The following is a 20914-nucleotide window of genomic DNA, read 5'->3' as shown; positions in this document are numbered from 1 at the left end:
ATTGATTAGTGCAGCTTAAGATAATTTTTTTTTTTTTTTTTGGGGGGGGGGGCTGTTAAAGTTATTTGAGGAGTTTGCTTTTCAGTCTCAGTGTATGCAGCCAAAACACTGCAAACTGATGCAACAAAATCTGCACTGTCAAGTTATTTTTATGGTGCTTAGAGCTATTTGTTGATGCCCTTAAAGGTCCTCTCCAAATACTTGACAAACAGACAGAGAAAAAGACAGAGAGACTGAGACAGCGAGGCCTTTATTAGCCCCTTCACTAGGGCTTTCATGTGACATTTATCTGTCGTTCTCGCCCTTCATTACTAACCATCAGTAAAGGTCAGGCTCGTCATGTGGGTCCTCTCAGGTGTTTGGGCCCCTTAGACTGCTTAAACATCTGCTACCCAGAAGCACATAGGGATATTACTTCATTACTCATGTGTTTACCTGGTGAGAGGAATCAGATCTGACCGCACTCATTAGACAAAAGAGAAAACGGAAGAACGGTGAGGGATTTCATGACATTTGCAGTAAGAGGCACACAGAAGTCTCTGCTGGCTTTATCTCAGAGGACTTCACTGTGAGGTGGAAAGGCTGCTGCTTGGAAAGCAGGCTGTTGGTGGTGGAGGTGGAGGCGGGTTGATGGAGGCCGAGCTTCCTCTCTGTCTCCCTGCATCCGAGTGCATTGAGAAATAATTGAGCGCAGTGAAAGCCGAGCATTCATTCAAGGACCTTGACTGGCGCTGCTGAAGCCTGGAGGCTCAGTAGTGATTCAGCAGCACCGCGGAGCAGCGGACAGGACACAGAGGAGGAACAAAGAAGCAGAAAGAAAGGAGCGAATAGAAGGAAAGAAGCGGAGGAGAAGAGCGTGAGCTGCGCGCTGGACTGGAGCCGCTATTTCATTACTGAACAACAAAACAATGTAAAGGAGGATTACTTTAAACCAATAAAAACTTCTCCTCCCTCAGCTAATCCCCTCAGCTTTAACTCAAAATTCACCTAAACGCGGATGCGTCCAGCGCACCGAACCTATCCAGGGGTGTAGCCGTGGTGCGAATCGTGCGTCTTTGCGCCGGTAGAGGCTGTGAGCGAGCGTGCGTGTGGCAGAGCTGGTGGGGGATCAGCCGGAGTGGCCGACCAGTCAGAAGGATGCTGGAGGGCAATGCCTGCAGAAAGAGAGGATGAGATTTGTCGAAAGGCGCTGGAACTGCTCTCCGACCTGTGCTCCAAGGGAGAGGTGCAGGACGACAACTGCCTGGATTTCATTTACTACTTCAGGGACTTGGCCAGACCACGTTACACAGACTCAGGTCAGGCTTCACAATCTTCTCTCTGAGAGTTTAGACTGGAGTTTTATTATAGGCTGAAAAATCTGCAGCTGTCTTAATAGCGATCTGAAATATGCGGTTTCATGGTAAAATTCATAGTTTGATTTGAGCATGAGCTTCAGGGGTTGATGAAGATTAATTTCTGTTTTTAGCACACTTTAATCTCCAACAGACATGCTTCATTTCTTATGCAGCTTCTCCTCAACTTTCATGCTGGGAGAGAAATATGTGGACTTAAACATTTTATACTCTTATTTTGTCCGTACATGCAGTCGATGCACTTGTTTTCAGAAATTAATTCATGCTTGTGTACATGAAAAGATTATTTTCTTTGTCTCTAAGTGGTCACTCTGTAAAGAAGAGAAAACCTTCTTTCCTGCATATAGAAAGTGGAATAAACACACACCACTCTGTGCGGAACCACTGTGTTCGCAGTTCACAAAATGCGAGAAGAGTGCATCTGTGAACTTGTTGCTTGCATCCATTAGCACCGGCAGAATCGACAAAGCATTTCAGAACTATAGAGTAGCCTATCTGTGTGTTTGTTTGCAAGTCCATCACAGCCTCCATCATCCTTGAACAGACTGAAGCGTGTGTGAGTGTTGCTTGGGTTTCTCTTTTTTCTGGCGGGCAGGAGAGAGAGAGAGAGAGAGAGAGAGAGAGAGAGAGAGAGAGAGAGAGAGAGAGAGAAAGCCCCACCCGATATTCCCAATAGCTCCCAGCACTTTGCAGACATGGTTGTAGCAAAACAAAGAGGACCAGTGACCTAATCCAGTTATTTTAGACTCCCAGCCTGGAGTAGCTGGAAATTCTTCAATGTTGGCATTAGAAACAATATTCTGTTCAGTCTGGAGCCATTTACTGAAAAGTAAGCAGTCTTTGGAACTTAAAATAAATAATAATATTAAATCTCCATCTGTACTATTACACACACACACACACACACACACACACACACACACAATTTAAGGTATTTCATTTTCTTTTCTTTTTTGGATAGCATAGATAGTTTGCTGGAAAACTCTCCCAGAAAATTCGAGGAATATTACATGGATAGTAGATAGAGATGGTTGCTATATACTGTAAAATCATTGTGAATTATTTTCTTTAGGTAATAATCCACAAAAACATCATATCTACTGTGATAAAATGTTCAGTACAGGGTGTGTGCATGTGTGTGTGTCGGGGGAGGGGGGGGGGGTTGGCATACAGAGTATAATGTCTATATACACATAAGAGCATGTAGGGTATTATATCATATGTCCCATACATATAGGATCTACATTATACGTGCAGCACAGTTGTGAATGTATTTCTCTCCTCTGTGTGCATCTCTGTGTGTGTATGTGATGGAGTGTTTACATGTATGTTGGTTTTTGTTTGTGGCTCGGCCGCTGCCTTTAAACATGTTACAATCCATCATTAAACATGTATGATGGAAGAGGAAGTTCAAGCTACCATAGTGGTTCCCCTGAGGACCTGTGACCCACTTACTCTTGTATTAGACTGCTCTAAATGCACATACATATGCACACACACACACACACACACACACACACACACACAGAGATTGATTCACAACAAACAAGTAACACTCTGAGTCAAGAGGGGAGAGATCAGAGCTCAGCTACTGCTCCCTGATACTCGAAGTTTTGGGAGTTTCAACATTTACAATGTGTACTGTAGTTTACAGTGCTGTTGCGTATTAAAAACCATACAATAATTTACATTGTTATCAATAAAATCCTACAGTGCAAATGACATTATTTCTAAACCTAATCCCTTTTCTGTTAAACTCATCATCTTTCACTACACTTTTTGGGAGATTATGTATGTGCTCTTTCAGCACTGAGTCAACTCTATCCCAGAATGGCTCTCTGGGCAGCTCCAGAGGATGATTTGCACCTGTACAGCCACATTGCCTCCAGCATGTCTGTTGCCTTGAAAGTTGTTTTGCTTTCCACATTAGGTATAAAATAGAAACAAATTGAATTTTTCCAATTAAATTCTCTTTATTTGTCTGAATTTGTGGATGTCTGTAGTGTTACTTACAGTCTTCTTCTAAAAGTGTGGTGTTCTATTTCTACTATGACTACTGTTGACCACTGTGCTATGATAAAAGTTTAAAAATCCTTGATGTTTTTAACATATGTGTTGACCTCACTTCTACCATTGGATTCTTGTCTTCTGGTGCCTGTTTTCACTTTTGTGTTCAATGCATTGTCCTACCGAAAGGACTGAATAGGTCAGTGATGACGTCACCAGAGATGACATGACCATTCCCAAAATGACATATATCACCATTGGAGAGTAGCAGTGACAGGTGGACCGGGCCTTCATCCTCACATGGCTGATGTTGTGAAATGTTGCAATTTGCTTGGGAGCACCAAAACTTCTTGGTTAGGTTTAGAAGAGTCATGCTTTGGGTTAAAATAAGTATGTCAATGTTACATACGTTACGTTACTTAAGTGCATTGGGGAATTAAACTTGACTTGACCACGTTTACTTTCAGTTTCACATGGGGCACAAGAGCAGTCTCCTGGGTGAAAGTCCTGGTTTTGTTTCACCCATCCCCACCTTTGTTCATATGCAGACTATCTTGGCCTTTATGCTATACCACCTGACTTCCTCCTTTGCTCCCATCATAATTACTATGGCCACTAGAGGTTGTAGCCTAACAATGAACATAAATTTAGGTCATAATAGTCGGCTCGCATGGCTGTTTTTCTGATGAGGACATGCTGTTTTCATCTCATTTAAAGATATCTAAACAAGTCCTGATTCCTAAGTGCAATCTGTCCTTCAGATCTTGAAAATCTTTTAGGTCTCCATTTTCAGTAGCAGTACAATATGCAGCCATTTCTTTTTCACCCACTCTTCACATGTTGAATACCCCTGGTTTAAATTTACTGTGCAAAGCTATTCATTTCAACACTTTGTTCTTTTTTTCCATTTAAGTGGTCTCGTAGAAGCAAAGCAGGTTTCTAACTTTAACATTGGTTTTGCAACAGTTTCAAAAAAGGCCCATCCAGCTTAGACATTCAGTGTACGAAATAGTTCTTGATCATTTCAGGTACAAATTACTAACAATTGCAATGACTGTGCAGAAGCAATCTTTCTAGCATGTATTAAGTGTTATTGTACGCTATTACCAATGAACATTTGTGTTAACTTGAATTAAGCTCTTGACCCAAAGGCAGGACAGACAGGGAGATCTTGGAACAGTTCAATGTAGTTTTATTGAAGAGGTAATGAGGATTTGGAGAGCTACTCTACAGTTTATGGTGGAGCAGGACAGAAGTTGCTCTTGATGTATCCAACGAAAGTCACTGAACTGGCATGAAACTCACATTTCTCCGCCTTCACAAAGAGCTTATTCTCTAAGCTTTTGGAGGACCTGCCAGAATTGTGGGCAGATTGTGGTCATGTTCTGAGGGAAGATGAGAATATCGTCAAGGTACATAAACACGAAGCACTTGAGAAGTCTCTCAGCACATCATTTCCCAGAGCTTGGAAAACAGGAACGTTGAGACCAAAAGGCATTACCAGATACTTGTGTCCGAGGGGTGTGTTGAAGGCAGTTTTCCATTTATTTCCCTCCCGGATCCTGACCAGATGCATTCCAGAGATCCAGTTTTGTGAAGACTGTGGTACCACAGAGCAGCTCAAAGAAAGAGTTCATTAATATTTATAGTGATTTAATCCAAACCACATCAATGCAGGGACTGAGAGAATGATCCTTCTTAGACACAAAGAAACAAGTACCAACAGGAGAGGAAGGTAGTCAGAGTAAGCCTGCAGCCAAAGACCTAAGCAGCCTCCCAGCTGCTACTGATGAGCCATGTCTTTTGGCCAGGATGACAAGCAAGAAAACGACCAGACTGACCACAGTTGAGATACCCAGCGAGCCGTTATCCTGCGGAACTACTCAACAATGGGAAGACTGGCCCATACCCAATTGCATGAGCTCTTCTTCAGAGGATATGCAAGCCAACAGAGCTTGAGCCATGGGGAATGAATGAGCTTCTGATCTGGAAATGGGAAAGAGGTGAGTGGAGGATGGGAATGGTCAGCCTATTCCCTTCACCATTCATGCAGGCCATTATCAAGCCAGGTGGATGGAGAATTCAGTGGAGATTCAAAATTAGTAGATTCATCATGTGAAGCAAGTTACTCCTTTAACTGTTCACCGAGAATGCTAAAAGAAAGATAAATGTAGAACATTTCACCTGGAGTCCAGTGCCGGCATCCTAAACTAACTTGTCAAAGGCTATTAGTATTTTGTCTTATTTATTTGTCATGGACAAGGACAAGGACTTGATCCCTCACCAGCTTCCCACCACAACACTGCCAAAATGTGTTTGATTGGACTGAGCAACAGCAGCACTTCCTGAGGTGAAACTTGAGGCTCTGTGATGGTGGTGAAGTGTTTTCTTTTTTGCAGCAGCTTGTACAGCCATTCAAGACACAAATAAACAAATCTTAAAAATCGTTATGTTGAAATGAATGTAGGTAGAGATACTGTAAGTTTCATTGACTCATTAAGTAGCTTGTTGTGCTGTGGTTTCCCTCACTGTTGATTGAAAGCGGTGAAATTTATCAGCTGACCTCTATTTTTGAATGTGCAGCCTGCTCCTCACTGGTCCTCCATGATGGCACCAGCTGTGGATGCTAGACTGGTGACGCAGTCGCAAAGCCTATTTCTTGACCTCATCTGTAGTCTTACTGAAACTTAACTGTCCCCCGTATGAGACAAACAGACTGAGAAGATATTTTCACATTTTTATACATAATGCATACTTCCATTAAATATGTATGTGTTCACATATGTACACGTGCTAATTTAGGTCAGTGCTAGAAATCAGTGAAAATTAGGTGCTAAACCTTTCTTGGCTAATGCTAATGGAATGCCAAATTATTGTAATGTCATGCAAAAGCTTCTTCATTTGCCCCAGTGTTTCTCCAGGTGTTTCTCAGTCATGCTCCCCCAGTGCTTTCATACAAGAACACAATTTTAATATTAGCACCATATACTTAAGTGCTGTGTCTAACTGAAGTACATTATGTTTGGACACAAACCTGTGAAGAAGGCAATTTACTGGCTTCTCTGAGTTAAAGGCATCAGATTATCTCAGCTCTTCCATACAGAATGCAGTTTCACTCAATATAATGATGTGCCAAAGAAGAAAACCATCTAGTGATTTCCGCAAACTTGAAAGAACACAGGTTCCCTCTGTGCAAAGTTCACAATGGACAATAGGAGAACTCGTAAGTCCCACTGTGTGGCTGCCAATTTTGAGCTTTATTGGTAACTCCAGGATATTGGTTAGTTTGGATACTTTTTATTTGCCAGGATTGAGTTGCACCACCTATTCGTAAACCCATCACTACATTTGCTTGCCGAGTCTTTCTGAAGTTCTTATTAACTACAAGCTAGTGACTCACTACCCATGAATCATGAAACATCTGAGAATGTCTTCATTTGTAAAGACTTCATAATATGTGTGTATCTCATTGTGTTGTATGCGGTGTCTGTTGTTGTTCTGTCTAATCAAAAGTAATCAACTAACAAACAGGAAGCCAATGTAGCATCATGAAGTGTAACACAAATTTAAAAATAATAATTTAAGAGTCAAAGCGATATATTAAAATGCTAGTCCCTTCTGAATGTAGGTATGACGTCTTTAATTTATATACTTGGAGAATTAAGTGTTTCATAGTTAGTAGTATTTTTTAGTATAAAATTTTGAGTGCTGCGGAAAAATGAAATCTGCCAAATTAACCAACTTTATTGGTTACTGAACAAATTTTTATTGGCCTTGTTGTCATAATTCGAAGAATATTGTGTTTTGTTGTGAAATATAATTTCAAATATTATATAGATATTTATGTTATTATTAAACAACATTTTGTGTCTATTGCATTACCTCCACCAGGTCATATGTTGACAAGCTTACGTTAGTTTTATTAGTGAGGTAACAGTAATATTTAACAGTTCCGCCAGACATTTACTGGGTGTAAATATAACAGCTACTATCTAAATAAGAACTAGTCTTTGTGGTGTAACTCATTTTGATTTAATGATGCATGCTTTTGCAGCTGGTGCTTATAGCTCCTGATCACAAAGTTTTATATCACTGTTATGAAAGAATCTAGTATTTTCACCCTTCTGTCTAACCTTCTCATGCTCAAAGTCTGAACTGACAGCATTCATGGGCTTATTGTGACAACAATGTCTGCCTCTGACTAGAAGCTGATGCTTCTATGTTACTACACTGGAAACTAACACAGTAATAGTTGTAGGAACAATGATCCATTGGAAAATTGAAACGTGGAAAGCACCTTCATTTCTTGGTCTCCAAGACAGAGGATTGATTAAATGTTTGGGGAAATAGGTTATGTTTCATTACACCCTTGATTGCATTTTAGAGGTATTGTTGCCAGGCAACATAACATTGGATATTTGGTTTAGATATCTTTGAGCCTCTGGTGATATTCTTGAATGAGCTCAATAAAGTTAATAGCTCTCATCTTTCCTTCTTGCCTCTTAATTTGAAATTCACCTCTCCACAACATTCTCTTGAGTCCTGTGCATATAAGTACAATCCTCCAGGTTCATGCATGCACAGCTATCCGTCCCTTTTTTCCCCATTCTGTGCTGCAACAGTGCTTCCCTTAGACCCTCACTCCCATGCCCTTTCGCCTCAGCTATTGTCTCTTATTGACCCACTGCTGACTTGGCTGTTGCGATGTATTGAACTGTACTCAGTGCTGGGCTCCCCTGAGGAAGGACTATAGTACTTTGAAGAGTGTAATGAGATGTCTGTGGAACAAGGCCCTCTCTCTGACAGTAGCAGGCAATAGACTCTGCAGAAAACAATAAATTGGTCATAATCAAAGGCTTTCTGTGCTTAATCTGCTCTTAATAACTGTATTAACCTGGTGGTTGCATCATCTTGTGAATATTAACAGGTGTACTTTACACAAATGTGATGTTCATGTAGTTGGTTTTTATTGTATTTGTGTTGTTTTGGTTTCTTAAATGATGTAAGTGGTGATTTCAAACTACTGTTAAATTATCCAGTGGGCTCTCAAAGGGATGAAAGTGATACAGAAAACCACAGAATCCTTCAACAGAACAGAAAACAGAACTAAGAGTCTACAGCCACACTAGCTGTTCCAGTGCTTTAAGCTAATGCTAACATCAGCATGATGACGTGTTCACAATGACAAAGTAAGTGCTGTTTTTTTTTTTAGCTCGTAATGTTTACCATGTTTACCATTTTAGTGTGTGAGTTAGTATGTTAACATTAGCCAATTAGGCTAAGTATGGCTGTAGATCATTGAAATGTCAGATTGGTTATTGATCAAAGCACTAGACAAATTCAAAATTCAATGTAATGTGAGTGCTAGATGTACAATTAAGCAATCACTAAAGTTATTAAAAGGGGGACTTGAATGTTTTACTGAATTTAATGGAAATCCTTTCTGTAGCTGAGATATTTCAATTTGGCTCACAGTGGTAGCTTGACCAATCGATGACCTATATTTGCCATCCCTAGAGCCATGCAGTTAGTGTGGCTTAAAATCATTAGAAGTGGACTTTCCACATCACAATCGTTTACTTTATCTTTTTGAGTGATTTTGTCACAATAATATCTTGTCATTTATGGTCACAAATGGATGCTGGAAATAGAAAGCTTATGTGCAGGATGGAAAGATAATGAGAGTTGCTGTCCCAATGAATCAGCTATTCAACTGTGATGTTTACTCCAGTACAGTAGTTTAATTGCAGGTTATTATCTGTGTAGGTGGGCTGGATAGTAAACAGGAATAAAGTGGCATCAATGCGAGTATGCTGTGTGTCTCTGATCGGTGTCTGCCCTGCTCAGGAACTAAACAGAGGGTGTGATGGGCCCATAATGAACCTTCTTCAGAGGCACAGGGACCTCTGTATTCACTCATCACCTCTAATACTTGCAACCAGAGATGATGCTGCATTGAAATAACAAGAATAAAATAAAATAGGCCAGACTGGTGTTTCTCTAACTGCCTGAAGTCACTAATTTTAGTGTTCATTATTATTATTATAACGTATAGAGTTAATGATAAAAAACAAGGGGAAGCACAGGGAGGCTTTGTGTCGTATTCTGTGTTTATACCTCCCAGTATCCCGAGGCATTTATATTGGAAAAAACTGCAGTGCACAATTTGTGAATGTTCAGCAGCAATGCAGGTAGTGTGGTCTATATGTAGCAAAGTGTGAAGTAAGGGTGTGGGATCTTGGCTAACCCTTTCATGCTGTGTACCAAAGTTCATTTTTGTCTCACATCCTGTTAATGCTGAAAGTAATGTTGCAATTAAACCATTTTTTTTATTGCTTTCCCTAAACTTATCAATAGTTTTAGATTTAACAGATCTGGCATTTGTAGCAGAAATAATAACTTATCCATAGTTTATTTTCCTCCATCTTTATTTAACCATGATCTTTCCCTAATCTTAACCATGCCTTAGTTGACATGCACATACTGTATATTGTGGCAAGAAAGGATTTCTAAAATGTTGGCATTGGGTGTTAAGAAACAGTATAGCCCAACATCAACATTCTCTCCAGTGATAGGGTTGATATTTAACACCATTTGCTAGCCTATTGTTTTACTTCATTCATTAAACCTGACATGGTGCTAGCCTATTTCTGCTTGGCAGATGATTAATTTGCTTTGTTTTGCCCTAACCAGTAAGTGATGTATCTGTGCTGCTATGGTAGCAGGTGCTTGAAGCAGCAAGTTCCATATTAACATTTAAACAAGACAATCAAACAAATCTGTTTTATTAAAGAGTTCATTTAACTTTAAGAACACAGCTGTGTTAATCTCACCTACATATGTCCTGGGTTTTTCTGGCCATTTCCTTGGATGCAGCTAGGTAGCTGAAAGGCAATGTGTCATTGTGTGTTACATTGCCTTTTAGCTAAGTCCTCTCTTCAATGGAAATTCAAATGGATTTCAATCCAAACACCTTATCCATTTTTCTCAGGAATCATCTGGTCTTTTCTGCTGGTTATTTCACTCCCCCAGTTTTTGGAAATCATCCCTGCCATCTTGTAGGCTTTCAGTCCTCCAGCATTGCTTGCATTGCCACATTTTCCAATTTAGATCAGAAATTGTCCAAATCAAACATTTTTCAAGACTTTTGCCATGTTATAGACCTCCTCCCTCAGGTGAGCATGGATCGCCTCATCATCAGGAATTATCCTGATGGCTTCTTTTAAGGTTCCATCTCACTCACTGTTTATACTCTTAGCTCAATTGAGGTTTAAGCAGTAGTGTGGCATCCACCAGCTTGGAGCCCAGCAGAATGATCATCATTGTTTGTGCAGATTGCTGCTTGTCGCTGCCATTTATAATTTAAGTTGTCTTGTGTCTCTTGATGAGCCATTGAGAAAGTTGACAGGAAAATGTATGTGCAGCCAATACCTTTGAATCTCCTCTAGGCTCCTCCAATCACTGTTAATGTCTGTGTCTGAGAGTGACTGATTGGCTGAACCAGTAACCAGTTATTCTGCACTTAACACAGACTGTGTAGAAATCTGTTGCCAGTTTACTGATGAAGACTGGACATACATGCAGGGTTTTCTCATGTGTGTTTCAGCCTTTCTCCACTGGTGACTGTTAATTTTGAGCTGATTTTAGTGACTGCATTCAGTGTGCTCTTGGCGACTAAATGGCTTGCTAAGATGAACAATTTTGGAAATTTTTTGGGATAGTTTTGAGGCTTTGTGTGTGTTTTACACATCTTTTGCATTTAATCCGATTCACCAAACATTCCTTGAACTGCATTCAGCAGAACCACGCACGTGTTCCAGGGAAAAGCTTTTTCACTCCTGATGATAATGGAGGCAAAGTTGTGACAGAGAGAGGGAGGGGGAGTCGGGAATATGTAAACACAGGAGACAAAATAATTCAGCAATCAGTGTGTTGACATGTATTCACTTCTTGTCTGTGGGAACACATCACAACTGAAAATGTGAAAAGGCCAAGGGATAAGTGTGTGTGTATGTGTACTTGGTGACCTCTGGTCATTGATGAAGATTCATAATCCTCATGTTGATTACAAGCAGGTCTTAAAAGATTTTAAAATGCTGAATTTAAAGTCTTAAATGTTTGTAATAGTTTCATTTTCATACAATGTGCAAATATGCAACAGTGAGGCATCGTGTCCCTCAACATATATGCTGTTATTTTTAGCCATGCTGTTTGGAACATTCCACAGGTAAACAGGTTGATTGGTAACAGGTGATAGTATCATGATTAGGCATGAAAGGAGCATCTTCAAAAGGCTTAGTCATTCACAAGGATGGAGTGAGGTTCACCACTTTGTGAACACATGATTGGATAAAGCATATTAGTACATGGGCTCAGAAACTCTTCGTGAAACTGTTGTCAGTAAACACAGTTGATTTGCAAAATGATTGCATTCTATTTTTATTTGTTTTCCACAGCATCCCAGCTTTTTTAGATTGTTGATTGTAGATTGGTGAATCTGCACCTTTAAAAGTCCTGCAAGATTATCTGCTTGCAGTTTCACTGTGGACTGTAACCACATATATTCAGACATCACTGGATTGCTTTGGATATTGAAAGAAAAGTCTAAATTTGAAGTAGTAAGTAAGATTTGAAGTTTCTTTATCTAACATGATTTTTAATTATTGTCAGCAGACAGCAGCTATAGTAAGTTGCAATGATTCCAGCAGAACATGTATGATGTGAATTTTATTTTTACTGCATTAGAAGGAAGGCAAATTTTCAGCTGGGTGCTGAGGGTTAAACAGTTCTAGACCTGTAGACACTGAATACAGAAAAAAGACTGCACACATGCTCAAGACAGACGGATATACACACACACACTCAAAGTTAATGAATAAATCCGTATTCCTGCTCGGGAACTCTCACTGACAGGAGACGAATGTGACGGTGTGTCTGCATGTGTGAGAGTGAGTGCATGTCACAATAAGACACATGCTAAATGAAACATGTGGAACGGCAAGGAAGTTTATGTTTCATAGTGTGGTTGCCTCTCTTTCTGCTTCAGTAGCTATCCATTCTGAGGTTCAATAGAATAAGCCTTTCTCCAGCATAGCTGGATAATCAACCAACCTTGAGCATGTTGTTGATTTAGACAATGCCTCATCAAAGGGAGATTTAGTCCAAATCAATAAAAGCAGCCATCTGTGTTTCTGTTCACTTTGGGGTGTTAAGCTTGGTTCACTTCAGAGGCAGGGGAACACCTCTGCCAAGGCTTCTATCAGGAAACCCATTCATACGGTTGGACAATGAAAATCTGACTTTGATGTGATTGCTGGTGGTGCCACATTTTTGCTGTTGCTGACCAATATATTTCTTTTGTCATATATATATATATATATATATATATATATATATATATATATATATATATATATATATATATATATATATATATATAAGCTCAAATGTTACTGTTGCATCACAAAAATTATATACATATTATATATATATATACATACATACATACATACATACTGTAGTCAAATCCTAAACCTATGAATATTACAAAATTGACCATTCACTTAGCTTGCTAGCATTACGCTTTCTCCAGCTGACTCTTTAATATTTAGAGCTTATTCATTTTAAAGGAAGAACCATTTGAAAGGTTTTTAAATATGCACTTATGATGGGGTTATATCGTGTTAAAAGCCAAAGGCTAAAGGTGCAGGTCCCATGCAAAAACTCAGCAACCTCAACAGTTAATTGTCCCAGTAGCATTGTCCTGTTTTTGCAGTGAAGGGCTAATAAGCTAAATTCCTGTTTTATTAGTATAATAAGCTCAAATGCTACTGTTGCATCACAAAAATGATACATTTTCCCCACACTGGTAAGTAGCTCAATGTGGCTGGTAAAGATAAAACATCTTTTGAATTTGACAACATGTTCCTGAAGTGTCAAATAAGAACTCAGATTTTACTGCCTTATTGGTCACTTAGGCTTTGATTTAACATATCCCTAATACCCAGTAAACATTAGACACTTTATACTTGTACTGTCAAGCATTTTCACATAAACTCAAGCAACCCCACCACAGACAATTACATTAATCAAAACCTCTCTAACCTTTTTTAATTATAATTGTCGACTTCCTTTAGTGAGGTGGGAGCTTATTGATTATTGGAGCTCCTGAACCCAATTAACTGCCACCAGCTGTACAGGGTTTAGACCTTGGTGCCTTGATTGCTCCACACAAGGGTACTTGAAAAGCGGAGGCACCCTGTGGCTTTAGAAAAGGCTCTAAAAAAGGTAACAAAATGAAGCCACGGGGTTGTCTGAACTGTTTTACTCATTTTAAAAGCCGAGCTTAGCAAAGAGGGAGCAACAGTTTTTTCAATATTTATTTCTCAAATGGACTCAAATAGTTGAGGAAGAAAGGTGGTATGAAAAGAAAGTGGTTAGTCTTGGATGGAAGCAAGATTTCTATGAGGAGAAATGACAGATATTATGAGCCGTAATTTCATTTGATTCTGAAAAGTTTAATTTTGGGTATGAAATATTTCTATTTTTCATGAAACAAACGCATGAACTATTTGGCAGGTCAAAGCCAGAGCACAGTGGGACAAGCCCTGCACTGAATCAGGACACACACTGTGTATCGTCTCCCCACTGCTTTCAGTTCATCCCAGCTGGTGTACATAAGTGGGCTGGCTGTGCTCTACCTGCCTCATTTTGCAAATCTTAGCGCTGACTGTGCTCTAATTGTGATGAGCACACAGTGAACATAGTGCTGCAGAACACATATTCAGACTTCTTTAGGTTTAGCCAATTTTATTGTCCTACTTGTACAAATATTTAACAAAATATATTTAGAATGTTTCCACACAAATCGACCTGTTACCAGAAATAAAACAAAAGTAATGAGGAGCCTACAGGGATTTTTCCTGACTCTGCACTTCTCCTCAGCTCTGAGCTTGGGGAGTTTTAGCATCTTTCAGCTCATGTTTTGGCTGCAAACTACTCTTCTTACTTTTTCTTTTTCTTTTTTCTTTTTTCCAGATACAGCAGACTTAAAAAAGCTCTTACAAACCCACTGTACACTCCCTGCCCAGCATCAAACAGGAGACAGACCAAATTAGCAGCTAGCTGGTGAATATATTGGAGTATTTAGCAGCCAGATCTTTATCTGGAGTTGGCAGAGACCAAAAAAGAGCTTCAAGAGGAGTGAATATAGAGAACTACGTTTTTCATTTGCAGAAAAATACAATCCAAATTTATGCTAATGTTCTTCTGTGTCTTCCAGATGTGTAAATAAAGAATTGTTTGATTTTGAGTTCACCATATCTACTACAGAAGGTGATCATTTTTCTTTGCTGTGCTTTTAGCTCGTTCTGCTGCCCCCAAGCGGTCAAAAATTAAAAAAAAAAAAGCATTAATGCAACTTTAGATAAACAAACAGTTGCAATAAACTTGCGTCTTTATTTACAATCACATATATGAACCCGATTCATACTCTAAAATAGCATTTTTATCACATTCAGAAGCTGGTGAAACAGTCAGGAGCAGTAGTAGCTCCTTGCAAGGTGTGTGGAGAAGAAGCTGATCATGAAGTACGAAAGTTCCAGCAACTCTTATGAAAATGAAAACAACTTGACTGATGCATTTCAAGCTTGATCTTTGATACTTTGAAACAGTTAAACCAACTTCCAACTTACAAACCAACAATTTGTTGTATTACTCTATGTACTATATTGTATATAAATGACTAACATGAATTAGATTTACATTAAAAAAAGATTAGAAATGGTTTGAATTCACATTTTTGGCAAATGAAGCGTCTAGTTACTTAAATGATTTTGAGATTTATTTTTTTTTTTGAATGAAGTTGCAAAATATTCTGAAAATATGTTTTCACTATGTCATTATGGGTATAAATTGCCACAAGTACATTGAATCTATATGTGGAATATCAGCTACAGTAACATTTACCAGTTTATGTGCCATACATTCAGTTATAAGGAGGTCAGCAACACAACAATCATGTTTGTGTGTGTGTGTGTGTGTGTGTGTGTGTGTGTGTGTGTGTGTGTTCTGAGTGTTACATTGAAGATATCTGAATCTTACAATAGTTTTAAGGAAATCCTTCTGCAGTGCAACGCAGTATAGATATAAATATGGCTGTTAAACTCAGAGGGTTTCAGCGAGCAGACACAGTTTAAGAGACGTTAACATCAGTATTCATAGTTTGCCTCTTTCTATAGTTTCTCACTGAAACACTGTTCAATGTCAGAGCTACATGCACTTTAAATATGATATCTAACAGCTGTCAAAACATAGAGCATTTTTTTGATAATGTGACATGACATGACATAACTGATCATGGAGTCTGCAGGGCATTGTGCTAAACAAGGGCACTCAGTCTGATGGCTTAAGACAATCAGTGTGCTTTCACTCCTAATCTATTTGCTTTAGTTAAAACATTTTCTGATCACTGTAGTTCATATGGGCTGCTGTGAAGGCTGTCAACCCTGGTGTGGACCAAACAACTGAACTCAGACCACTTGAAAAGATGGCCCCCTGTCAAGCAGACTCGGTGTGTGTTTCATTTGAGGTGTGAATTTCAGCTTGATTTCAAAAGCTAAACCATTGATAAATCCATCTGATGACCATGAAATCTGTTCAGGAAGTGATTTTATAATTGACCTGTGTAAGCCATGTATGGATTTATGCAAATTAATTGGTAATCATGGTAACGCATATCCACATCAGTGTGGGGATTTATCCTGATGTCAAAAGCTGTAAAAGCTGCCGTGCTTGTATCCTACTCTGTGTACCTTGTCAGCCCATTAAAAGTGTGTGACAGCGATCTCACAGTAATAAGCCCCAAATCATCACTGCACAAGAATTTTGGTTCTGTCTGTTAGTCATTATTCATAATGTGGTCAATTTGCAGTAGTAGTAGTACTAATAATGCTTCTAATGAATTATTTCTGCATGAGCTCTTTGTGACACCAACAAACATAAATTAGAAGCAATAAAGTGCTGCATAAACTTCTGTCTGGAATTTGATTTCCACACGTGGGTCCTGATGATGCACTCATGAACTATCCAATTAACAAGCTACCTGTCAGTCTAGTTTGATATTTTCTCCTCTTGGCTTGTTTGTAAAAGTCAGTGGGAGCTAGTATATATACTGTGTCGGTTGGCTGGTCTGTTAGCTTCTGGGTTTATTTGAGATGATCCGTCCCCTTCAACCTGATAGCAGACCTCTGAATCACTGCTGTATTTCTGACTTGTAGGGATTCAAATAGGTCTGGTGCTGTGCCTGTTGATGGCTAGGGTTACAAACATGACAACCATGACTTTCATTTAGTGTTTTTCAAATGACTTTAAGAGACTTGACAAATAAGAAGGAACAGTTTCCAAATGGCATAGCATTTTGTAGCACTGACTAGATGGTTTTACAGGCAGAATGGAAAGATCTTTCACTAGTGACAAAACAATCTAAAATGTATTTATTGTATTTGTAAATTCTTTCAATTTTTTGTTAATTTTCATTAATGTGAACTTGCACTGTTTGCTTCATTTGTTTGTACAGAGCAGATCTGGTTGAAGCTGTTCTCTCTCTGTTTTCACTGCCTTCGCCCCTGTGGAGTCAGAGAGACATTTGCTTTATACACTTTGTCTCTGGAGTCCCTTTCCTTCCTTTGTTACCACATTTATGTTCAAATATTCAGTAATGAGAAACCATTCAACCATGTACGGTATAGTCAGATACATGGGAGCAATCCATCTTGTGTGTCTAAAATAAGTTTTAGAGTTAGAGCATCAACTGTAGGCAGGAAGAGCGATGGGAAGCAGACGGTGAAACAAAATTGTGTCAGGTTTTAATTGCTTGGATTTGATCATATGCATGTCACCATGTACCTGGATGTTCCTCAAACTATGAATGTAAGGGTTTGTTCATACATGTCAGGCACAAAGCAAAGCAAGCCAGTGGGTTTTTTTTTTCTCTCTCTTCTCTCTGCCTTTGAATTGCCTTTAAAAGCTTGTGATGAAAAGAAAAATGACATGACTTTACTGAAAAAAGAACAAACAACAGACAATCACAAAATGAATCTACTAAACGGTAAACCTCCAAATCAGTGATTATTGTTTGGTTGTGAACAGTCCGGGCGCCAGAGGAAGGTAACTGGCCAGGTATTTGTTTTGTATCGACGGACCCTGGCAATTAAGAACATTTTAATGTAACAACGGGGCATTGAGCATGCAACATATTCAGTAGTTCACGATGATGACGCTTAAAATTTGCTTCCGTCACTATGAATTAATTGTGACCTACGGTCTGTTATTTCTAAGAAGGCAAAGTATGCTAAAGTGATGTAGTCTCACCCCCCTGTTAAATCTTCTAATTCCTACACAAACAGTCTAAGGCCAAAGTCAGTTATTAGTGCAAAATAAAGGCACTAAAACAGCAACATTGGGACAGCTGCATCCGCACCATGGACTGCACTACACATCAAACAAGCAAGACAACAGGGGGAGACAGACAGGAGACCAAAGGGAAAACAAGGGGAGGGGACGATGGATCTCCACACACACACACACACACACACACACACACACACACACACACACACACACACACACACATATCCATAATTCTGATTTTTTTTTGGGAGTGCCACACTCCTGGATGGGCAGGCGTGGCACCCTGATGCCCGCCCATAAGGTCTTGCTGTCAGGGCTGTTTTAAATTTCACTGTGACTATGTTGCATTTTAGCCCCTCCTCATTGTTATGTTTGGATAATCCATCATGTCATGAATTTTTGTCTTCAACTTTTGCCTACAGTGAGGACATGTAATAGTTTTCTTTCTCCTTTAGTATTCTGAACAAAACACAGTCTGTCCTTGCTGGGCAGCCAGGTTTGTCTGTGCCAGCGTTTTTCTCTGGCCAAGCTGTGATCACTGTTCACTGAGTCGCTCTCTCTCTCTCTCTTCCATCTCTAGATGTATCCGTGAGCCTGTTGTCCCTGCTGGTGACCACCTGTGGTCTGGCTCTCTTCAGTGTCTCCCTCTTTGTCTCATGGAAGTTGTGCTGGGTGCCACTGAGTGGCCGTTTCCTCCCAGATGTCCTCAAGGGGGCGCACTTCCTGGGAGGGGACCAGCAGCCCGTCCTCATAGAGGTAAGGAGGAGAGGCTCCCTTTGAAAAGTGAAAGTGTTGGTACAGTGAGCAACATTTAGGTTGTTACATGCCGCATTTACATTTTCTTAATGTAAACAGATTTTTTTAAACATTTTTTTTCCATTTGGCCATTATTAGATGGTTTACAAAATAGAGATGCAGACCATGTGAGGTGCACCGAGCACCACAAAGGCATATGAATCATTATTAAATATTTGAACTGAGCAAATTAATTACTTTGTACTTGTCAGTCATTCTAATATTATTTTAGATGAGGGTACACAAAATGAACCACAAAAATTAACTCTTGCACACAAATTCAACATTATCTACCTCTGCCTCCAACTAATATAAGTATGTTCATATGAAGAGGGTACAAAAGACAACAACCTAAAACCAAAACAGTGGGATTCATGAGTTGACCTGAGAAACCAGTCAGGAGCACACGCTGCTCAATAACTTTTACATTTAGCCATCTTAAATAAATAAAGTTAGAAATTAGATCTAATATTTGTTGTACCCATACAGAATGGACTCACTCCATTACTGTGAGCTCCAGCTTGACTCATCTTCCTGTTTACGTCCAGCTGTTGGATGGTAGACTCTTAGGACACACCTATCCATTATCATGATGTTAGTCTTGGCCAGCTCTACTCATACAGTCTTATATTCTTCTTATATATTGCATTAAGCTCAAAAGCATTAAGCTCAAAAGCAGAATATGACAAACAATACAAGACAGTATTTTATTTAATGTTTGTGGAAAGTGAGAATTGTTAAACATTTGGCATTTATGTTGAGTTCAAAGGCTAAAATGAATTTTTTATTTTTATTTATTTATTTTTATTTTTCTCCGATTCCACAGTTTTTATTATGTTCTAGAGGATCTTTCTGTCTGTCAGTCCTCTCTAGTTGCAGTCAAAGCTTAGTGCACCAAGCTAGACAACATCATCGCTAGTGTGTCAGTCAAGAACTCCAGCTAGAAGGTAATCTGGGTTGTTACGGTTATATGGTCTGCATCGCAGACACAGAGGCCATGAGGATGCCCCACTAAAAACCTTTAAGAGGAATAATTTGAATTCCCTTACTGCATCTCTATGTGAACATTTTGACAGCCTTCCTTTCATCGCATTGATTTCAGACCTGCAAACAAATACACTAAACGACAATGGAAGTGTTTCCAGAGGACACTAAAAAGTGCTGAACATGCCCTGGACTCGCTTGTTACTACCACAGTTTGCAACTCATGAAGTTATTGAAGTCCGTATATCAGCAGTTCATTGTTATTAAAAAAAAAAGTTGGAAAATGATTGTTAATCAAAAAGAATGCAGAAGTGACTAAGTGCACATAAAAAGTGTTTCTATTGTGTGCAAGCCACCAGTGAAAATTCTATCCTCACCAATACGTTATTAAGCGTGGGAGCTTCGACAGTTGTCCTGTAATGCACTATGAACAGTGCATGAGGAAACAACAAAGCTCTTTGATTTGACCTGCTTGGTTCATACAGCAGCATCTTGTGGCCACAATAGTCAAAGCAGCTTCATTAGTAATTTAATACATGTAACATCATTTCTGCATGGTGAGAGAATAGAGTGACCATCCCTGAACGTCTTTCCAGAACATAGTCTGTCAGGTCTATTTGTTACAGCCAGAGTCTCTCAGCATCACCAGCAACACCCCAGTGCTTCCCAATCTTCATTAGGAGTGGTGGTGGGAGGCCAACATACAAGAACTCTTTCTCTTTCATCTCTTTATCGCTCATCTCGTTATCATTACAATGCTTGCCATTCTGCAGCCTAGACCTTGGGATATTTTTGGTATAATAATGTCTATATGATCGTCATGAAAGCTACAGACTGTCTCAACACTGTTGGTAGAATAATAAAGGCTAATATCGGTCATAAACACTGCATCTCCTCACAAATCATTAAAGTGATAGACTTCTACTTTTCACTCGGCACGGTCCTGCGAGGTGTGTACAGTGGTTGCTTTCAGTGCATGAACAGAGTAGGGTAGAAGTCAGAAATCCAAAACAGAAACAGATGATACATGGAATCCACTCCCTCCTCAAATCATTCTGTTATTGTTTTGTGCCCTTGCAGCACATTTATGTATTTGCAATGTGTTTTCTAAACAGACACACTCACAAATCAAGCCTTTTTCATGCTGTTAAATTCTAATCCATTACAATATATTCAATGAATAATTACTTCCCAAAACCAAGCCTTTTGCATTATATATACTTGCTCTTTTGAGCATGATTTATTTTGTCACATTTCCAAAGAAAGCATATTCTATACTCACAACCTGCTAAGAATTAGTATGTATTATGGATTTAGGACACCATGAGACACACAGGTTGCTCCTCTTTTGCATTTCTGACAGA

General features: G+C 39.3%; 1 protein-coding gene across 1 annotated transcript in view; it reads left to right on the top strand.

The window, feature by feature from the left end:
* The first annotated feature begins 473 nt into the window (after positions 1 to 473).
* syt9b (synaptotagmin IXb) overlaps positions 474 to 20914 on the top strand; it is a 44091-nt gene continuing 23650 nt past the window's right edge. Inside the window, exons 1-2 of the mRNA XM_076733702.1 lie at positions 474 to 1298; positions 18352 to 18527. Of these exons, the coding sequence (XP_076589817.1) occupies positions 1151 to 1298; positions 18352 to 18527 (324 nt within the window). The 5' untranslated portion in view covers positions 474 to 1150. The remainder of the gene's footprint in view (positions 1299 to 18351; positions 18528 to 20914) is intronic.

Source organism: Chaetodon auriga, chromosome 6 (assembly GCF_051107435.1).
Source record: "Chaetodon auriga isolate fChaAug3 chromosome 6, fChaAug3.hap1, whole genome shotgun sequence".
Lineage (NCBI taxonomy): Eukaryota > Metazoa > Chordata > Actinopteri > Chaetodontiformes > Chaetodontidae > Chaetodon > Chaetodon auriga.
This window is presented reverse-complemented; position numbering and strand designations above follow the sequence as displayed.